We start from the raw sequence: 19,156 nt of genomic DNA on the forward strand, positions 1-19,156 counted from the left end.
GAATTATCAAATAGGAATGAAATAGTGGTGGCTGTTAAAATCTGCTTGGGCTATATTCTTGTGTCAATGGTCTAGGCAATTCCTGTCCATTTTTGTAAAAGTACATAGATTTTTCTTAAATTGTTTTTAAATAAAAAAGTAAAATATATCTGTTCACTGCTTTATAAAGGCATTCTCCATCTAACTAGGTTACAGTGGGGACCTACATAAATTGGAAGCAAGCCATATAAGTATTACTATTTTAGGAAATTCATGGGTAATTTAAAAGACATAAAGGAGAAAGCCATGGCAGACACCTCCTTCTGAAGTCAACTCTCTGGTTCTAGCAACTGCTTTAGGATTTTGGGGTTTCGATAGAATTTCCAGGCTGTGGTATCCAAAAGGAAAGGTGGAATTCAAGTCTCACTTCTTGATACTTGTTTGCAATTACCACATAAAGACAACTCAAAGTGGTTTGAATGAAGCATAATTCACTTGTGAGGATTTATTTGAACTCTGCTACACTAGCAGCCTTGCATTTTCTGCATGAGCACCTTTTCAATGCTAGAACAACACAAGTTTCTGTGAGGGACGGGCTGCTCTTGAGGAAAAGAGATCTGGGGCTGGTTTTGATTAACTCAGCTGAAAAGGAAATGCTTCATAAGATCCATTCCAATGCTGCAGAAGTCACCCACCTTTGATTCAAAACATTTTCCTGCAATACTTTGGGCCCTGCTTAATGCTTTATGCTGCCTGTCTTAGTAGTAGGGCACACAACATTGCTTCCACAGTGTGAAAGTGTAAGAAAAAACAAGCTACTTTTTGGAGCAGAAAACATCTTTTCTTCCAAAACCTAAAAAACAGCGTTGGGTGTCTTGCAAATGACTGCGGATATCTGGAAGGGAAAAAGACAAAACGCCATGTCTGCAAACTAACTGAGTAACAGAATTCAGTGAAACCAGAAGTAAAAACCCCCTGGAGTTTCACAATGACTCTGCACCCTATTTAAGCAGTGCACAATAACTTAAAAACAACAAATATGTTCTTATTGACATTTAAGTTGAGTTTCATGCTTTCTTTTTACTATCATTCCAATATTGCTTTCTAGAACATAAATGAAGGTGACGTTATTCTACAATCCCATGAGTAATACAGAAAAAAAGCAGTTAAGCTTCGGCATGTTCTTGCAAGCATATTCTGTGTTAATACTAAGAAGTAGGAGGATGGAAGGATCCCTTTACAAGCAAGACTATCACTTCTTGCCCTCATTGAGGGCTTTTATGAGGACTGAATCACGACGGCTGAGCCTGGGAAGGACATGCAGAAAGACACTGAAGCTCAGCTTGTGAGTGTGACACTGTGGGGCTACTGACCAGTGACTGAGGGGTTTTTTTGGTGCGTTTCTATGTTGTCTTGAATATAGATAACCACTGTGCAAATGTCATACAGTTTTCTTTACTTTACAGGATTTGTAAAGACACCACAACAGCTAGGAAAATACCTTCTTTGTATGGCTTGCAAGAAAATGAGCTCTGGGGAAAATGAAATCCATTTTTACATTCTAGTATAAAGCAGTTCTTAACGGCTAAGTGCTGAAAAGAGATGTGGGTAGTTGAACAACTCAACTTTTCAGATACTCTGCTGCTGTTTATTTCATGACTTCACACTACTCAAAAATGAATCAAAGGTACAATGCTCTTTAGTGCCTAAAAAGATGGAAAAAACGTGTCAGTACTTTCAACTGACAATACATCTCTAGTATAGTATTGTGTCATCTGCAAAGAGCTAACTGCACTGTGGTTTTACCAGATTATACCTAAACTTTAGCAAAGAATTGCAGATTATAGTGCAGTACAGTAATGCAAGTTAACTATCCAAATTAAGTTTTATGCGAAACTAGTAAAATGAGATTTTTTTCGTATCTTTTAGACTATTTCTGATTTAATTAACCTTGGAAATCTTTCCCTCATCTTAAATTTTTCACTTTTGTCTTTTTCTTTCCTTAGATAAACTATTAACTCACGGGCTGTTTGGCATTGGCTTTACCTTTAAAGAGGGACGTTTTCGCTAGGATTTGCCAGTCCCGAGCTCTGCACTGAGTTTTGCTCACAGGGTTTTCCTCCGAGCCCCCTCGGTGCCGCGCAGCTCCTCCGGAGCCGCTGCCGCCGCGGGCCTTGGCGCTGGGCCGGGCCGGGCCGTTCTCCCCCCGCCGCAGGAGGCGGCCTGAAGGGGCGTCTCGGCCCGGCAGCGCCCGGCCGGGGCCGCGCCCCAGTTCCTCATTCTGCCGGGGCTGCGCCGGGCGCTGAGCGGTGGTGATGGACCGCGACAGCAACAAGATGGTGCTGCTGGAGCTGCAGAGGGCTGCCGGCACCGGGAACAGCCACTGCGCCGACTGCGGGATGCCAGGTGAGGGGGCTCCGCCCGGCAGCGCCCCGGCCGCCGTCCCTCCGCCCCGCCGCGTTCCTGATAGGAAAGTGGCGGCAAGCGAGCGCCCCGCGGGCTCCCCGGGCCGTGCCGCCGGCCGGGCGATGCCCATTCACCCCGGTCAGCTCCCCGGAGAGCCGGCTCCCCAGAGCGGGGCCGTCGTCCCCTCTCACTTCGCGTACCACAGGCAGCCGGCGGGAGCGGGCGGCTCCCTGGCGCGGGCGGGCTCCCGCTCTCGGAGGTGGCCGTATCGGCGGGCCCTGAGGGGCGGCCGCGTCTCGGGGGGCCGGGACATGGCTCCCCTCAAGCCGGCGGGGGACAGCGAGGGGCAGGAAGTGGTCTCAGCGCAGCGGCGGCTTCCCCAGGGTTATTTGTAGACAGCGCATAAGGCTGGAGGAGGAGAGCGCATGGGGAGGTTTTCCAGCTCCATGGGAATGGCTGTGCAGTGGGGTTGGCACAGGGAAAGGCTCCCTCCGGCCTGCTGGAAAGCCGCGCTGCAGGCCGGCACCCTGCGCTTGGTCGAGGTGGGAGCCACCCTCCTCAAAGTGAGAAGTCAATCAGTAGCCTACAGCAGCTGGAAGAAGACAACAAGTAGCTTCTGCTTAATGCGATAAGGGAGAAGTGGAGGGTGACATAGGGAACGTGGCCGTCCAGGGAAATGGACTTGCCAGAGCACTCGGATGCCTCTGAGCATCAGGGGATGTAGCACGAGGCAAGAGCAGGAGCTCTTGCAGGCAGCGGAGCCAAGTCCTCACTCTAGGTGGTTGTACTCAGTTATACTCTCAGTAGTGCTTGCTGTCTGCGACATCCTTCCATTGTTAATTCAGCAACAGCAGCTTTTCATGTAGAACTAATAATTAGCTGAGCTTTTACATGGCTCCTCGGCTGCCTGCACCGTCACATTAATTTTTAAACAAATAATCATTGACAGAGCCTACAAATGCAGGGGCACTGGGGAAGGCAGGTGCTGTTGCTCTGAACACAGTGAAGTGGCAGCCACAGACAATGGCATGGGATTTGATGTATTATGTGTGAAACCTGGGCTGTGCATCAGATGAGCTTTTTCACCCTTGCCAGTGCCTGTGTCTTTTCTCATGTATCAGTTCATTCTTTTGTGTTTGTATCTAGATCCAGAGTGGGCTTCTTACAAACTTGGAATATTCATTTGTTTGAACTGCTCTGGAATCCATCGCAATCTTCCTCAGATCAGCAAGGTCAAATCCCTTCGGCTTGACTTCTGGGAGAACGATCTTATAGAGGTACAGAGGAAAAAGTGGTAATTCACTTGCTTTCCTCCACATTTCATCATAAACTCTGCCTCGCAATTCCTGCTACCCACCATGGACAGAAGAAAAAAGCCATGCAGAACGAAGTTAACTCCATGGGTAACTTTAGGGGGGTTTTAATGACTGGGTTGATCAAATTACATTGATGGATGCTGTGTTTCTGACAGCCTGCAGTGTATATTTTTTTATAGCACACAGTAACTCCTCACTGTGGTTTAGAAGCCCACAGATATTTCCAGATGTTATGTTCTTTTCAGAAATGAACATACTCTTCTTAAATATTAGTTCAGCCTCTCATCTTTCAATTGAATTGTGTTAATAATATAATCATAGTTAGTGTCTAGGAGAATAAGGTACAGGGAGATCATAAATAATTTATCTCCTTATTTTCCTTCGTTCTTTTAATCAGCAATTGCAATCCCTTGTTCCTTCCTATCTGGTTCAGAACTGTAAATACTGAAAAAGGCTCAGCCACCTAAAAAGTGCAGTCTAGTGCCAAAGGGAATTTGTAGATCTATGTAGAGATGCACTGAGAGTTATGGCAAGACTGAGCAAAAAGTGCAGTGCTCCCTTTAATTCAAGTTTCATTTTATATTAATGACGTGTTGATTTTATAGTTGCATACCTAACTATATCTTCTTTTGTGTTTCAGTTTATGAAGAAGCACGGGAACCTCTGTGCCAAAGCTAAATATGAGGCAAAAGTCCCTCCTTACTATTACATCCCCCAGTTCTGTGACTGCTTGTAAGTCAATGGGGTGTTCACTGCTGCAGTCCTTCACAGCTATTGAACTACTGCTTCCCTCTACAGGTCTCTTTGGTTGATCGGTGAAAACAGAGTAAAGGCAGATCAGCTTTATCCATGTTTTCCTCTTTCAGGGTTTTAAAAGAGCAATGGATTAGAGCTAAATATGAGCGTGAGGAATTTGTTGCCGCCCGAGTCTGCCAAGATCCTTGTTCTGCAGGTAAAAGTCAGGATTGTCAGGGAAAAGGTGTTAGTGTTAAAGCCAGCAGCGCAGTGTTCTGTTTGCAACTGTGAAGATCTTTAAGGCTGGCTTGTCGTGTTTGAACTCCTGGATGTGCAGGCCTTGCTTTGAGTCTAACTTTGAGAAGAAGATCCTGAGAAAAGGCACTCAGACAAGTGCAAGGGTGTATTCAGATCAGTTCTCTAGTTCTCCATTGATTTTTTCATATGAGGTAAATATTCTCAGCTGGAGAAGAGACTTGATAGTTTTTGTCACCTCACCATTTAAATAAACAGGCCTGCTGTTGTGCTGCCCTTCTCTGACACTTACCTTGGTCCGATATGCAGGCAGCCGGGAAGGATTCCTCTGGAAGCGTGGACGGGAAAGCAGGCACTTCCGTAAGAGACGATTTCTCCTATCAGCAAGGGAAGGAGTGATGAAGTACTACACCAAAGAAGTGAGTTCCTCAGTTAGAGTTGGCTGCAGGTAGCTGGTCAACACCCATCCTCAGACCCTGCTCTTCACCAGCAAAACCTAGGATAAATAGCTTTGTCTCTAGTTTTGCAGCCAGGCCAGCCTGTGTTTGGAGGAGCCCAGATGTCTCCCCATTAACGTATGTGCTATCTTAGGCAATTGCTCTTCTAGATTCAGCCCTTTTCCTCATCCTTTATCTTAAGCATGCAGCCTCCTTTTGCTTAGTGAACAAAGGAAATGGATACTGGCAGTTGAACAGCAAGATGAAGAAGAGATCTGTTAGCAGCTGTTACCAAAATATTCTCTCATCAACTGCTGCAGCATCATCCTCAATGTGTCTCCCTTTGGCGGGGGGTGTAGCTAATTGTTCTCCAACTCTGAGGCTGGAGATAGACCCATCTCTTGCAATTCAGACACATCCCTCTCAAATAGCAGCCCAGCATTTGTCAAGGCAAGGGTATCTCTTTTTGATTTTATGTAGCACGTAATTAAGGCTTAATATTTTGAGCATATCCAATATTCAGGTATTTTAGGATGTCTGCTTTTGCTTCAGTAGAGGTCTCATTCTCACACAACTGATCTGTCCTCAGTCACCTTCCCTGAGAGCACTTTAGTATAGTGATGCTTTTCATTTCACAGTTCGGAGGTCCAAAAGCCATTATCAGCATTGAGAATCTGAATGCAATGTTCCAGACAGATAAAATCCAACATGCTCACGGGCTGCAGATCACATACAACACAGATGGTCGAAGAAGGAACCTTTTTGTCTATCACGAAAGTGGAAGGGTGAGTACCACAAAGGTTTTGGAATAAGCAAAATGCTTAGATATTGGATCTGTATGTTGGAAGAGGTACCCTGTTTCTGCAGAATCTGGTTTTATTTGAAGTCACTATGACTTGCAGAATATAGAAAGTTGCAAAATTTGAGACTAATAACTAGATCTTGCTCTTGTTCTTTTGGGGCATATATTGAACTTCACACCCTGAATAGTCTTTAGGCTTCGGTGGGGTATGTATGTAAATCTCTGTAAGGTGACTGTCTCATGGATTTACACAATTCTGTGGTTATATTCTTTGAAGCCTTCTTGACACGCATAGAATATTATTCTGCATTATTTCCAAGCAAACAATGATAATTTTAAGAAGTATGTCTATGGGTTTTGCTAGATTTCTGTTTCTTCCCTTGCCATAGTTCTCATGTCTTTCCAGGTACAAAGGTTTTTAAAGAATCCATAGCTGAATCATAACAATCCATAACTGAAGAAGCCTGTGTACACAAGCTTGGGTGACTGTGCCTGCTGAGAATGTCTGGGACCTCCCTGGTGGGGAATTTTTTAGTGTTTTCCAGGTGTCTGGGACAAGACACTGAGTCTCTCTGCCCCTTGGAGAGAAAGTACATCCTTGCACAGAGGTCACAGGAAAGGAAAAAGGCATTTTGGAGAGGCAGCACTCTTACTCTTTCTTGCTTTTCTCATCCTTATGTTTGTATTTGCTGTTTTCCTTAGGAGATTGTTGACTGGTTCAATGCCATTCGGGCAGCACGTTACCATTATCTCAGAACAACCTTCCCCAATGCCCCTGAGCCTGAGGTGAGAACTGAACAGGGCTTGACGCAGTCAATGCAAACAGAGCATGGGGAAACATTTTCTCACTACTGTCAGAGTCAGGTGCTCAAGCAGCAGAGTGTGGGTCTTGGAATGGTCAGAAGAGGTAGAAGGAAAGGGCACGCTGCATAACATGCAAAAACATAGTCAACTTTTAAGGCCTAAAAGTCTCTATGTGGTCCTTATAAAGTGTAATCTTTCAAAAATCTTATGTTCTTTCTTATTTCAGACTTCCCTTTACTGAGCAGCCAAAAAAACCCCCAGGCCCCAAAAGCCAAAATTGGTGGTGATTAGCTTTGACAGAAACAGAAAAGCAAAGCAAGTTTGAATGAGACATGCTGTCCTGGTTTGGGCTGGGATAGACACAGACTGTTTTGTGTTTGTATTCTCCTAGCTCATACCCAGAATCACAAGAAATTATATCAAAGAGGGATACATGGAGAAAACGGGACCAAAAGTAAGTGCATACTTAGCAGTACACAAACAAGATTATTCCAGATGGAGAGTATTTGGTAATTCTGTGATGTTCACTAGTAAATGATTTGCTGAGTGACTATGTGCTTCCTGGGTTATCATAGAATCACAGAATAGTTAGGGTTGGAAAGGACCTTAAGATCATCGAGTTCCAACCCCCTGCCATGGGCAAGGACACCTCGCAGTAAACCATGTCACCCAAGACTCCATCCAACCTGGCCTTGAACACTGCCAGAGATGGAGCTTTCACAACTTCCTTGGGCAACCCATTCCAGTGCTTCACCACCCTCACAGTAAAGAACTTCTTCCTTATATCTAACCTGAACTTCCCCTGTTTAAGTTTGAACCCTATCACTACAGTCCCTAATGAAGAGTCCCTCCCCAGCATCCTTGTAGGCCCCCTTCAGATACTGGAAGCTGCTCTGAGGTCTCCACGCAGCTTCTCTTCTCCAGGCTGAACAGCCCCAACTTTCTCAGCCTGTCTTCAGATAGGAGATGCTCCAGCCCTCTTATCATCCTCGTGGCCTCCTCTGGACTCTCTCCAACAGCTCCATGTCCTTTTTATGTTGAGGACACCAGAACTGTACACAGTACTCCAAGTGAGGTCTCATGAGAGCAGAGCAGAGGGGCAGGATCACCTCCCTTGACCTGCTGGTCACACTCCTTTTGATGCAGCCCAGGATACGGTTGGCTTTCTGGGCTGTGAGCGCACACTGCCGGCTCATGTTCAGTTTTCTCATCAACCAACACCCCCAGGTCCTTCTCTGCAGGGAGATAAAAAGCTTTGATTAAAAAAAAAAGGTTGGTAAAGGTTGATAAAAGATTTTATATTCAAGCCTGTCATGTTCTTTGGGATCATGTTTTATTTCGTGTGGAAAATAAGACTAGGAAGAAGAATCCTCCTTGAAGAATAAGCAAGATGGATTAGCTGGTGGTGGACATGCAAAGTCCTGTTGTGCAACACAAAATAGCTTGCTGTATCTGCTAACTGCAGCTCTAGAACTGCACCTCCTGCTAGAACAGAACATCACATGCTGACTCCCCTACTTCCCCATTTCTCTTAAAGTCTGTAGCACATAAATCACATCTGCCTATAGCAGCAAAGTATGATTGAGAAATTCTCCACAGTGAAGCCTGGGGTTTGGTTTGGGTTTTTGTGGGGAAGTATTTGGGCCACTACCTCTTGGAAGACAAGGGGGAGATTTCAGGCGTGATGAAGGAGGAGATGAGGTTCTGAGGTCTTGTTTGAACAGTGCCACTTCTTGCCTAGGGACAACCCCCAACCAAAATGTTGAAACTGATTGCACAGGGATCATTCTGCTGACCCAGGGATCATTCTCTGCAGTGCTTTTAATTGATCTATTTGCTGCAACTTTCTTAATCTTGATAATTTGATCACTGGTAGAACCAAACTTGCCTGCCTTACCCAAATGATTGTCACTAAAGGCATATCTCTAGTGTGAACCCAGGGAGAAGGCAGGGTGGGGGCTCCACACAGCAGTGACTTGCCTGTTACCAGTTATGGGGATTAATTGAACTCAGTCTCTGAGCCATTAAAGCACTCCAGGGATCTTCCTTCAATAGGTAGGTGGAACTCCCCTTTGGGTCTTGGTCTCTAAAGAACTTCTACCATCTCCTTGCAGCAGAAGGAGCCCTTTAAGGTGCGCTGGTTCTGCCTGGATTCGCAGGAAAGGAACCTGATGTACTTTAAAAAACCACTGGTAAGAGGAGTGTTCTTTGCTATTCCACATGAAGGTGGGTGGGGAGGAAGGGTCTGTTCTCATCCAGCTCTTCCAGTGGCTGCACAACATTGAAGCAGGCTCAGTCTCAAGAGCTCATCTCCCTTGTCAGTAGATCTCTTTGAAGCTGAGCTGTTTGGATAGCACAGTGTCTGCTGGAACTAATGGCTGTCTTCTGCTTCCTTCTTTCCAGGATGCATTTGCGCAGGGCCAGATTTTAATTGGAAGCATGGATGAGGGATATGAAGTGCGAGCTGGCATGCCCCAGGGAGTCCGGGTGAAGAAGAAACCAGCGATCACTGTGGTCACCCCAGTCAGAGAGTTTGTGTTTATATGTGAGAACGAAAGGGAGCAGGGGGAGTGGATAGATGCCTTAAATGGAGTCATTGCCCAGCCTTTGACTGGTTAAGACTAGCACTGAGTTCTGGTGAACTGCGCTTCTTGGGCTCTGTTTGGCATTGCTCTGTGGCCTCTTTCTGTTGGCAAGGATGGTGCTCAAGGCCCTAGTGACTCTGGTACAAGGGGCTGCTTCTTCAACAGCCACAGGCAAGGAAGGGTGGCAACAGAGAAATGGATAAGGGGGAGTGCAGATATTCAGAAATGATCTGTGTCCCTGCAGAACCTCACCTGAAGTGCCTTCCCTCTTCCTACCCTCTGCTGCTTTTGAGCAGAGGAGGCCTTCCCAGCCTGACAGGGATGAATCATCCAGTGTTGTCTTATGGAAAAAAAACCAAGTCAATGGAGAAAGTCTGACCCCAGAAGGACTGGCATGCCTTTCCTTGAGGACTCCTGCAGGTGCTGTTATGTCAGCTCCTCCTTTTCTTGCCTTGGTCTGATGTCAGAAGGACTCCTGTACATCCTGAAGGATGTACCTGACAATGGCATGTATTCTTCCAGTGACGGGGGTCATCTGTTACATGGGTACATAGCAACCGAGGGGCAAAGGCACTGTCTCTTATTAGGATGATGCAGGGGGATCTGTTTGATAGATTTTAGATACCCATTCATGCTGGAGTCACTGGATGTCCTTCTCAGGGAGGAGCAGAGTTAGGCAGCTACATTCCATCTGGCTGTTCCAGACAGGAACATAGTGGTTTTCAACGGAGTGGGTTCAATGTCTTTTACAGTGTTACATTTCTGGCACTGTAAAAAATAAAAGTCACGTTTGAATTGTGGATGTACTGTAATGGACTCACTGTAATCACAAACACTCCTTGCTCCTTGCTTTCAACAGTCTCTGCTGTTTAACTTTAATGATTGGCAAATCGAACATGTGAGGACCAAGTATTTCCAGAGCAACACCTCATAATGCCTCAGCAAACCCAGATGAGTACAGGATGAACATATGCTGATCTGCCTCACCTCCTAAAAAACAGCTGAAGCTTAATGAGCTTGATTAGTCTGACCATTGAAAGGCAGAAACTGGTTTTAAAAGTGTTATCTTCAGTGACTTGCGTGGAGACACTCAATGCATGAGGACGAGCGCTGAAGTGGAGGGTGAGTACTTCCTGATCAGGTACCACTCACATCCATTCTGTGCAGGAACTGATGAAGATTTGCACTGGGTGATACAGTGCACTGAGTATTTTCGTGCCTCAATACCAAGTCTGAGATTTGGTTCTAGCAAGCCACCAGTCATTCAGATATGTAATTCTTCTTTTCAAATAGCCTTAGTTTGCAAATCAAGAGGAAGTCTTGCAGACTAAGTTTCTGGTGAGGCTTTCACCTTTTGCTGACAGTTGCTGGCCTTAGATACCCGGAATAGTTCTCCTCTTCTGCAGAAATGAGGAAGTGCTAATACTTGCAGGGATTAGCAAGATTAACTCTTTGGGTTTGGTTTTGTTTCCCCCCCTCTTTCCCCCCATAATAGTGCAGAAGAATAGCTTAAGTGGGATCACCATTCTGCCTGTCTTAGCCAGCTCATCACCACCCAACTCTGAGCAATCTGCAGCAGTTTCACTTGCGGATATGCTCCCATGAACTTCCCTGGATTCTCACTCTCTCCCTGTGCAACATGATTCATTCTAGTTCACATGCTGGTTCAGCAAATCTTTTTAACAACCTAATCCTGCAGCCCTTGAAATGAATAGCAAAGCACCTCCTGACTTGCATGAGGAACAATGTCTTCGTTTGGTTTGCTATAATTGTTATTTTGAGATGAGCTGACTAACCCAGGATGACCTCAGGAGAGCTCTGTCTATTCAGTAGCCCGAACTTCACACGGATAGGGCTCTGCAAGCTATGCTGTGCCACGTTGCTCACGCCCCAGACCAGCCCTGTCAGCAGCTCCGATAGTTACAAAACCGGGAACTTCCCTGTGAAAATGAAATGGTGCAGATAACGGCAACTTTTTGGAGAGTCAATAAAAGTCACGGCCGGGTCATGACAGCTCCGTGGCTACAGTCGTGGCTACAGTCATGGCTACAGTCAACCCAAATCCTCGGACCAGGCTGCCGGCAGAGGAAGAGCTGGGCCGGTACCCGGCTGCCTGGCTGGAGCGGGGCTGCCCGGTCCCGGTGGAACCCAGCGGCCTCCAGGGCAGCAGGTACCGGAGCAGAGCCCGCCCGCCCGGCGCTCACCCAGAGCACAGGAAGAGGCGCTGGGGAAACCGAAACTCAGCGGCCGCTCGGCTCCGCTGCGCCCCGCCCCGCGCCGGGCCATGGCTGCCGCGGTGCCCCTAGGGCGGCTGCTGGGCGCGGTGGAGCTGAGCTGCGCCTGCTGCCTGCAGCACTTCGCGAAGCCGGTGCGGCTCCCGGGCTGCGGCCACAGCTTCTGCCAGCGCTGCATCCTCCAGTACTGCAAGGGGAGGCAGCGCGCCGCCTGCCCGCTCTGCCGGGAGGACTTCGAGCGGAAGGACCTGCGGCCCAACCGGGAGCTGGCCGCTTTGGTGAACCTCATCCGGCAGGAGGTAAAGGAAGAGTTGGAAGCACAGGATGACCCGAACCCCTCCGCAGCTGTTGCCTGCAACGACCAGAGCTCGGCGGGACGGCGACATGGGGACAAGGTAGGGACGGAGGCAGCGCGGGGTTCCTCCCCGGGACACCAACCCAAGGTGTCGTGAACATGGGGACATGGCCAGGACTCGGGGAACTTTATCTTTCTTTTTGCTCCCCACCCCGGATGCTTTGCATTTCCTGTGCTAATATTAGCACTGTCATAACAATATCATGTATGTCGAGCAGACGGGTTTAGCTAAAGCAGTGTTTGGGTGGTGTCTCATATATTGAGGACTGCAGAGCTGAATTAAAAGAACTAATAACTGTGTGCATTCAGCTGGTGTATGACAGTAGTAGTTAACTGTGCTGGGTGGTGTTTATTGCATCAGCGTAGCGCTGGAGACTGCTGAAAGGACACGTAACGTTATTATACAGTGCTACAGCTCCACCCAGCTGAACGGCACAAAATAGGACTAATTCATTACGTAGATCTCTGCTCGAAATAACTCCCAAACTTGAAAGAGATGAGAAAAACCTGTTGAGTCTCATTATTTTAGCACATATGTATCTAAAATGTAATCTTCAGTCTCTGCAGTCTGAAGCTTAATTATATTTGAAGATGTCATTGGTGACTATTGCATATTGACTTCATTGTGACGATTTCCCCTCAAAATTAGTTGTGTCTTCAGACCCCTCAACCAGTCCAGTGCTTAACTATGATGTAAGGATTTTTATTATCCTGCTGCTTAACATAGACATGCTTTCTTTGAGGGTTATATGGATAAATGGTCCAATGTGTCACTTTAAAGGAGGAAGAGATACAGGACATCTCGAAGGAACTGGAGGTGACTATAGAGACCATCCATCTCTTGAGGGAAGAGCTCAGTAAAACAAAGGTACGCATTCTACATTCATTACCTGCAGTTAGCTTTTGTTTCCACTGCCTCATGGAGAGGCTGACTCCATCACAGCCTTTAAGCCCAGAGCAGGAATCTGCCTTTTTGTTTCCTTCTTTTGCTGTCACAATTCTGTTGTTATTGATGAGGATGAGCTATGGCACCAGCTGCATTAACTCCTGCCTTGGCTGGCACAAACGCTGCTGGAATTGTGCATGTTACCTCTTCCTGCCTACCCCAGGAGTAGCCTGAATGTTACCAGTGCTGTTAGATGCAAAATGCAAATCATAAAGAGGGAGCAGTGATTTTCCTGAGTTGTCTAGCCAAGACTGCTGGCCATAAAATAGTCAAAATCCTTAACATGCCCAAAATCTGATTGCAGGTAATGCAGGATAGTGTCAAAGATATTTTATTCCTTTGAATAAAGGTGGCTGTTTCTGCTCTGCAGGGGTCAGTCAAAGAGTATGTTAGGTGGGGCAGTAGTTTCTCATATTCCACACTTCTCTCCTAGCAACACAATGAACTCCATGTTTTCTGCCTTTCAGGAATATACGTCTCAGATCAAAAGCCAGATTACAAGAGATTTCAGTTGCATGAAGGAATATGTTGAAAGACAGGAAAGAAACACACTGATGTTCATTGAACAAGAGCAAAAAGCAGCTCAACAAAAAATTGAAGAGACTATTGACCAGCTCTGCATTGAAGTGAATAGGCTCACAGACATCACAGCCCAAACAGTAAGTGATGAAGTGGCAGAATACAAGTAGAAACTTTCTTAGGCTAAATGTCTTGGATAGCTGAATACGTACAGAGCACTTCCAGGTCCCCACTGCACTATTCTCTCTAGAGACAGTGTTCCACAGACAATGCTGTTACCAGGGAGAGTTTGGAGTGAGATACTCGGAGGGAAAAAGTACTAGAAAAGGCACAGGCTGGGGATGCAATCCAGATTTGTTCCAAGGACATTGTTGAGCTGGAATGAAGTGAGGATTACATGGCTCAAATCTAGTCCTGAGTCAAATCTAAGATTAAGATCCTTTATTATCTTTTTATTTTCCAGAATAAGTATATACGCATATGTACGCAAATTAAAGATCTCACAAAGTTAAGTACTCTCTAACAACTTTCTGAGGAAAATAGGTCAAGGGCTCTCAAAAGAGGCAGTTAAAACACTTTAAATTTTGCAGAGCCTGTTTTGATGTTGAAAACAAAAACGCCCATGATGCAAATTAGCTCGCAGGAATTTGGAGTGGGGCTCGCTGGCTGTGACGGTGCCAGGAGACAGAAGTGGACTTCCTAAGCCAAGGCACAAGGTCCTACATTAGAATTCATCTCGTGTAACTACATATTTGTATGTGGGCCAGAGTCCTGCTATAGACAATAAAGAGAAATAGGAACTTTGAGAGCATGAGTCATCTGGCCCACTTGAGTCTCCTACCTGCAAATGAGACTAATCCAGCCTTCAGGCCTGTTTCTTTCTGCAGACTAAAAGAACAAGCTCAGATGTAGATTTCCACAATTTCTAAATTTAGGCAAATAAGGCTTACGCTTTTGTAGGTATTTTATCCTAGATCTCATACTAATACATGTAAAACTTTTGGGTTGCATTTTGGAACAAGAAGAAAGTTTCAAAAGAGAAAGTTTGTGTACACATATGTATACTTAAGGAAATTGTAATATATATAACATATATGTGTATATATATATAAAAAAGAAAAATTAGTTCCTTTCTTAGTTTTCTTGGGGAAAACGAAGTACGTTGTTTTTCATTAAGAATAAACTATTCTTTCTTATTTTCTGTAGGATTTCAGGTTAGTTCTCAGATAACTATCCAAGAAAGGAAGCTCTTGATACAAAGAATAGGATTTTTGAGAGAGAACTGCTGTTCTTTCACTCTGGCTTTATAACATAATCCGATATGCTAGATGAAATAACTGCTATTGTTTACACCTTCCCCTTGATTCTTTTATGTCGTTATTAGAGCACCCTGCCTGAGAAACATAGGTACAAAGACTTGTCTTCAACAATGGATAAAATTACATTTGATGAGAAACTTAATGTTGTCAAAAGTGCTGTAGAATTTCTTAAGAGAAAGTTGGAAATTTTGCTTTTGGAGAAATACCCTGAGCAGTTCCCACCAGGTGAGTTTTCCTTATTTTGAAATCTCTTTCTTAGAGGGAGTGCATCTAGCAGGGTCCTTCAGAGAAGGCAGGTCTGCGTGTGTGTGATTATTATAAAACCCCTTGCAGCTTTGGAGACAGCATCATTACTTTATACTTTCATGGGAGCCCAAAAGGAAAGAACTGGCTGACATGCAGAACAGTAATGGAGAATGAAACATAATCTATTTAAATATTTTTTTTCTTCTAAACATAGAGTAATGTAACAGCAAAGTCTTTGCTAAAAGCAGACATAAAATTCCCTCCCACAGAAAGCTGTGCCCAAGCAAAACTTTACATCAGGTGTGGCCTTTGCTATGGAGTTCTCCTCTCAGTAGCATCTGTCTGCTGGAGAAAGACCACTAAATGTTTTTGAGAGCAACTTAAGACTGACCTAAAACCTCATTGCCACCAAGGGGCAATCCTTCGCTTCCTACCCTTTCCAATACTCTCTGCCTTTTCCAAGCACTGGTTCTCAAAAAACCACAGATTCTTGTTCATATTTTTACGTGAGAATTTTTGTTATCTCAGTCATTTCAGCAACTGAGTTGACAGCTTTGCTCCGCAATCATTTTTTAGTAGCAAACCCGAGGAATCAGTGGGCAGAGGTGTGGGGCAGGAACTTTTGAGGATACTTTTCATGATGAAGCCAACATATTATGTAACTATACCAGAAAAGCTCTGCAAATGAGTCTTGTAAATATACACTACAATGTCACAGCAAATTAGAAACAGTCCTTGAAGCTTTAGGGCTGAATGTCAGGCTTTCCAGTCAGAGTTAGGGTAAATAATGACTTTGTGCTTTTGAAATGCACACACAAGTAAGACAAGAAATGCATGATATTCAGAAAAAAATGAACACTGAAAACTTTTATGACAGAAACTGGCTTATGTGCATAGGAAAATCCGACTGCTTTGCCCATCTAACTTTTCTGACTACTCCATTCTGACCACACTCAGGGTAGCAGCATACAGTGTTTTATTGACTGTGGATAAAAATAATTTATAGATTCAAAAAAGCAACTCTTTGTTTTGTACTTTGGCCATGACCTAGGCTATTTAATATATATTTTCCTTTAGAAGCATAAATATTTCCTATTTACATTTTGAAGAAGTGCTTTAACACTTTAATTTTTCTGTATGTAGTGCAACCTCCAGACTTATGTCAGGAGACAACTGAGTGCTCCTTATCTCCAGAGTCTGCAGCTAAAAATCCAGAACCAGTGAATTCAAGCCGTTTTTCCCAATGTAAGTCTGCAAGTCAACACGACTCTTCCATAACAATATTCCAGTGACTGTGAGACTGTGGCTTTGCTGAAGAAAGCTGCACATACAAACATCAAGAAGAGATCTGGCTGTTTACCTGAAGCTTAGGAACACAATGAAATTGCCATGAATGAATCAGTTACTGCAGCATAAGGCAGTATTATACCTGCCTGCATATGCAAGATAAAAAAGATAAGAAACTTGCTTCCTGGAGGTATATAAGCTGTGTTGTAGATTATGCTGGCTGCAGAGTCTGAGTTGGTATATGGGCAGTTACTGCACCTTACTGCTCTTTACTGTGTTAAGCTGTAATGACTCCAATTGTCTGAATTCTGCATCATTTTTACAGAAATGTTTTTACAGTCAACACACAGTAGTGCAGCTGCAGCTTAAAACACAAAACAAATGGTTTTGCTGATAAAATATGCAAGAGCATGTCCCAGTGAACAGATGACTCTAAGTTTTATTGAGCATCCCATTCATTATTGGCAAAAGGGTCATCTTTTTAAAAGATTGTGGGTAGTACTTCCACCCTCCCACTGGAGTGGATGAGTCTGTCATGGATGTTTACACAGTTGTGCCTGTTAAACGTTTCAGTATGCTCAGGATACAGTTAATGTTTGGATGAAGGTTCTTGCTGATTTGCAGTGTTGAACTTTGATTAATGTTTATTGTATGATCATTGGTTTTCATTTCTGTTCTTCAGTAGGGATGCACATCCACTGTCATTTAGGATGCATGTAAATATTGAGGGGATCTGCCTTCTTGTTGCCTGTAAGTGAGAATATTTTCCTTTCTCTCTTCTAGGGGCAGATGATGTGACTTTTGATCTCACAAGAGCCTATGAGCGCTTAGCAATCACAGCCCAGAACAGGAAAGTCATGGTTTCCAGCCACCCGACTGACTATGGACCATCGCCCAACAGATTCTGCATCAGCCAAGTGATGTGTTCGCAGAGCTTCTCTATTGGGTGCCACTACTGGGAAGTAGTTACCAAGGACAGTGATGGATGGGCTGTTGGAGTTGCTCATAAAATGATTGGTAAAAGGGAAAAATTAGGAAGAACAGAGCATTCCTGGTGTGTGGAATGGCTAGGCCCCAAAAAGCAGCTGTCAGCGTGGCACAGGGATCAAGAAACATTATTAGACAAAGATAAACCACTGAAGGTTGGAGTTTTCCTGGAGCTACAGAAGAAGACCGTGTCATTTTATTCCATCACTGACAAAGAAATGCTTTTGCATACTTTTGAAATCAGTACCTCAAATCCTCTTTACCCTGCTTTCTGGATATATGGCTTAGAAAGAAATGGATCTTTAACTATAAGTCACACAAACGGGACATAAAAACCTGTTCAGAAAAGTGACAGTTTTGCCTCTAAGTGCAGAGCTTCTCTATAGGCTTCAGTGTTTAGCACAGGAATTTACCAAGGAGTGTGTAGCCACCAAGGCTTTCCTGGGAATTAGTAACTGATCTGTTCTCTGCTCTGTTCTTCATGCTGTGCTCAGATCTAGCCATACTTCATCAAAGCAATTCCAGTGTATGCTAAAAGTAGTAATCATGCCTGTGGGAGCAAAGTGGATCTCTTAAGCAGCTCTAAGTACTCTCAGGATATTTCTAGGAAGGAATGCACCAAGGAAGCTCTGAGGCTGAGGATAAGCCCTTCCCATGGTCTTTGTTTTCCTACATTGATCCAAATAAATTACAGGAGAACAGATGATGCTATGACATTCTGTCAAGTGAGCTTTCTTTAGAAAGATCTGATTGAGTAAGGAATGCTGAAAGGAAAGAATGTCAGTGATCTCATGCATGAAAATCTTTCTCTTTAGGGTAGGCACTAAACTACAGGAAACAGGCTTTGTATTTGAGGACCTGACGTTTCAGAGAGGTGTCCCAGAAGAACCTTGTCGACCAGCATCTTTTTTTAGCCCTGCTCAGGCCAAAGTGTTGTCAGTCCTGGTGGTGGTGTGAGCACGGGAATGGTCACACCACCATTGAAGCAGATGTTTTCAAATGTGTTTGTACCAGCTAATCATGCCGTCATGTTACTGCACTTTTACAGAGCCAGCGAACAGGAGTGTGTCATGGAAAGGACAATCTTTTCTTGCCAGGGAGCCTGAGGAAACAAGAGGTTCTATGAGTTTCCTTGCCAGCATACAGCAATGTTTCTGCCCTGGTCTGTCACACCTTTCTAGGTGTAGGGACATCCTGCAAAACCTCCTGACAGCTGAACTTCTGCGAGTTCCACTGCTTCATGCAGGCAAACTGATGACAGTTCCCAGGAAGCAAAAGCTTTTTCAGGAAAAAATTCAGCATTCCAGGATGAACGAAATAAGGATTTTAATGTGAATAAAGCATGTTGGAATTCAGCTAGCTCATTTAGCCAAATGGCTTTTTAAGTCATTGACAAAACTGCTGGTCATCTTCAAGGTTATTCTCCTTTGCTGTCCCTGAACACTCTGAAAGCACTTTGGACTAAATACACATTTCTAAGGCCCCAGAGGGGTGTGTGTCAGCTTCTACAGAACTGGGGGGGTAGCTCTGCCAACAGCGTAATGCATTGCCCATGCTGCTGCCTCTTTTTAGCACCGAGGCGGCTTTTCCTCCATCTGGAATAAGACCAGCGACAGCACGATGGACTCACTGGGCACCTCTCATTTTCCACACACAAGTTGCGCCAGGAGCAGCAATTTCTTATGGTTTGGCTCATAAACTACCCCACAATTTGTGAGTTGTCTCACTCCGATGCGTTCCCGTGCGCACTGAGTTGGCCGGCGCAGCCCTGCAGCCAGCACCGTTTCTTTATGGTACAGGAAATCTGCTCCTTTATGGCAGAAACCCGTTAAGGAGCGATGCTGGCAGGGGAGCGCGGAGCAGCCATGCCCTCCGCGGTGGTACCGTGAGGGGAGCGGCGCCCATCGCCTCAGGGCGCTGCGCAGCCGCGGGCTCCCCGCGCAG

General features: G+C 45.0%; 2 protein-coding genes across 3 annotated transcripts; both read left to right on the top strand.

The window, feature by feature from the left end:
* The first annotated feature begins 2,119 nt into the window (after nucleotides 1-2,119).
* Nucleotides 2,120-10,119, top strand: ADAP2 (ArfGAP with dual PH domains 2). 2 transcript variants are annotated; one of them, XM_030506103.1, is made up of 10 exons: nucleotides 2,120-2,385; nucleotides 3,532-3,662; nucleotides 4,342-4,433; nucleotides 4,568-4,653; nucleotides 5,001-5,110; nucleotides 5,767-5,913; nucleotides 6,633-6,716; nucleotides 7,126-7,188; nucleotides 8,849-8,926; nucleotides 9,138-10,119. In XM_030506103.1, exons 1-10 carry the CDS (start codon nucleotides 2,295-2,297, stop codon nucleotides 9,351-9,353), a joined length of 1,098 nt encoding a protein of 365 aa, XP_030361963.1. In that variant the 5' UTR covers nucleotides 2,120-2,294; the 3' UTR covers nucleotides 9,354-10,119. The 2 variants fall into 2 exon arrangements, with proteins under 2 accessions (XP_030361963.1, XP_030361964.1); XM_030506104.1 differs by lacking the exon at nucleotides 2,120-2,385 and having other exon boundaries at nucleotides 3,577-3,788.
* Nucleotides 10,120-10,202: 83 nt separating this feature from the next.
* RNF135 (ring finger protein 135) lies at nucleotides 10,203-18,665 on the top strand. Its single transcript, XM_030506102.1, has 6 exons — nucleotides 10,203-11,948; nucleotides 12,690-12,776; nucleotides 13,322-13,513; nucleotides 14,758-14,917; nucleotides 16,082-16,183; nucleotides 17,009-18,665. The coding sequence occupies exons 1-6, from the start codon at nucleotides 11,604-11,606 to the stop codon at nucleotides 17,542-17,544; spliced, it is 1,422 nt and encodes a 473-aa protein (XP_030361962.1). The 5' UTR covers nucleotides 10,203-11,603; the 3' UTR covers nucleotides 17,545-18,665.
* The last annotated feature ends 491 nt before the right edge of the window (nucleotides 18,666-19,156 follow it).

This window comes from Strigops habroptila, chromosome 14 (genome assembly GCF_004027225.2).
Source record: "Strigops habroptila isolate Jane chromosome 14, bStrHab1.2.pri, whole genome shotgun sequence".
In the NCBI taxonomy this organism is placed as follows: Eukaryota; Metazoa; Chordata; class Aves; order Psittaciformes; family Psittacidae; genus Strigops; species Strigops habroptila.

What these genes read in the sequence shown, in the direction of transcription:
- ADAP2 (XM_030506103.1), top strand. Translation starts at nt 2,295, where the DNA reads ATGGACCGCGACAGCAACAAGATGGTGCTGCTGGAGCTGCAGAGGGCT. An exon ending in GGGAGAACGATCTTATAGAG is followed by an intron (nt 3,663 to 4,341) that starts GTACAGAGGAAA and finishes TTTGTGTTTCAG; the next exon opens with TTTATGAAGAAGCACGGGAA. An exon ending in CCAATGCCCCTGAGCCTGAG is followed by an intron (nt 6,717 to 7,125) that starts GTGAGAACTGAA and finishes GTATTCTCCTAG; the next exon opens with CTCATACCCAGAATCACAAG.
- RNF135 (XM_030506102.1), top strand. Translation starts at nt 11,604, where the DNA reads ATGGCTGCCGCGGTGCCCCTAGGGCGGCTGCTGGGCGCGGTGGAGCTG. An exon ending in CAGACATCACAGCCCAAACA is followed by an intron (nt 13,514 to 14,757) that starts GTAAGTGATGAA and finishes TGTCGTTATTAG; the next exon opens with AGCACCCTGCCTGAGAAACA. An exon ending in CCCTGAGCAGTTCCCACCAG is followed by an intron (nt 14,918 to 16,081) that starts GTGAGTTTTCCT and finishes TTCTGTATGTAG; the next exon opens with TGCAACCTCCAGACTTATGT.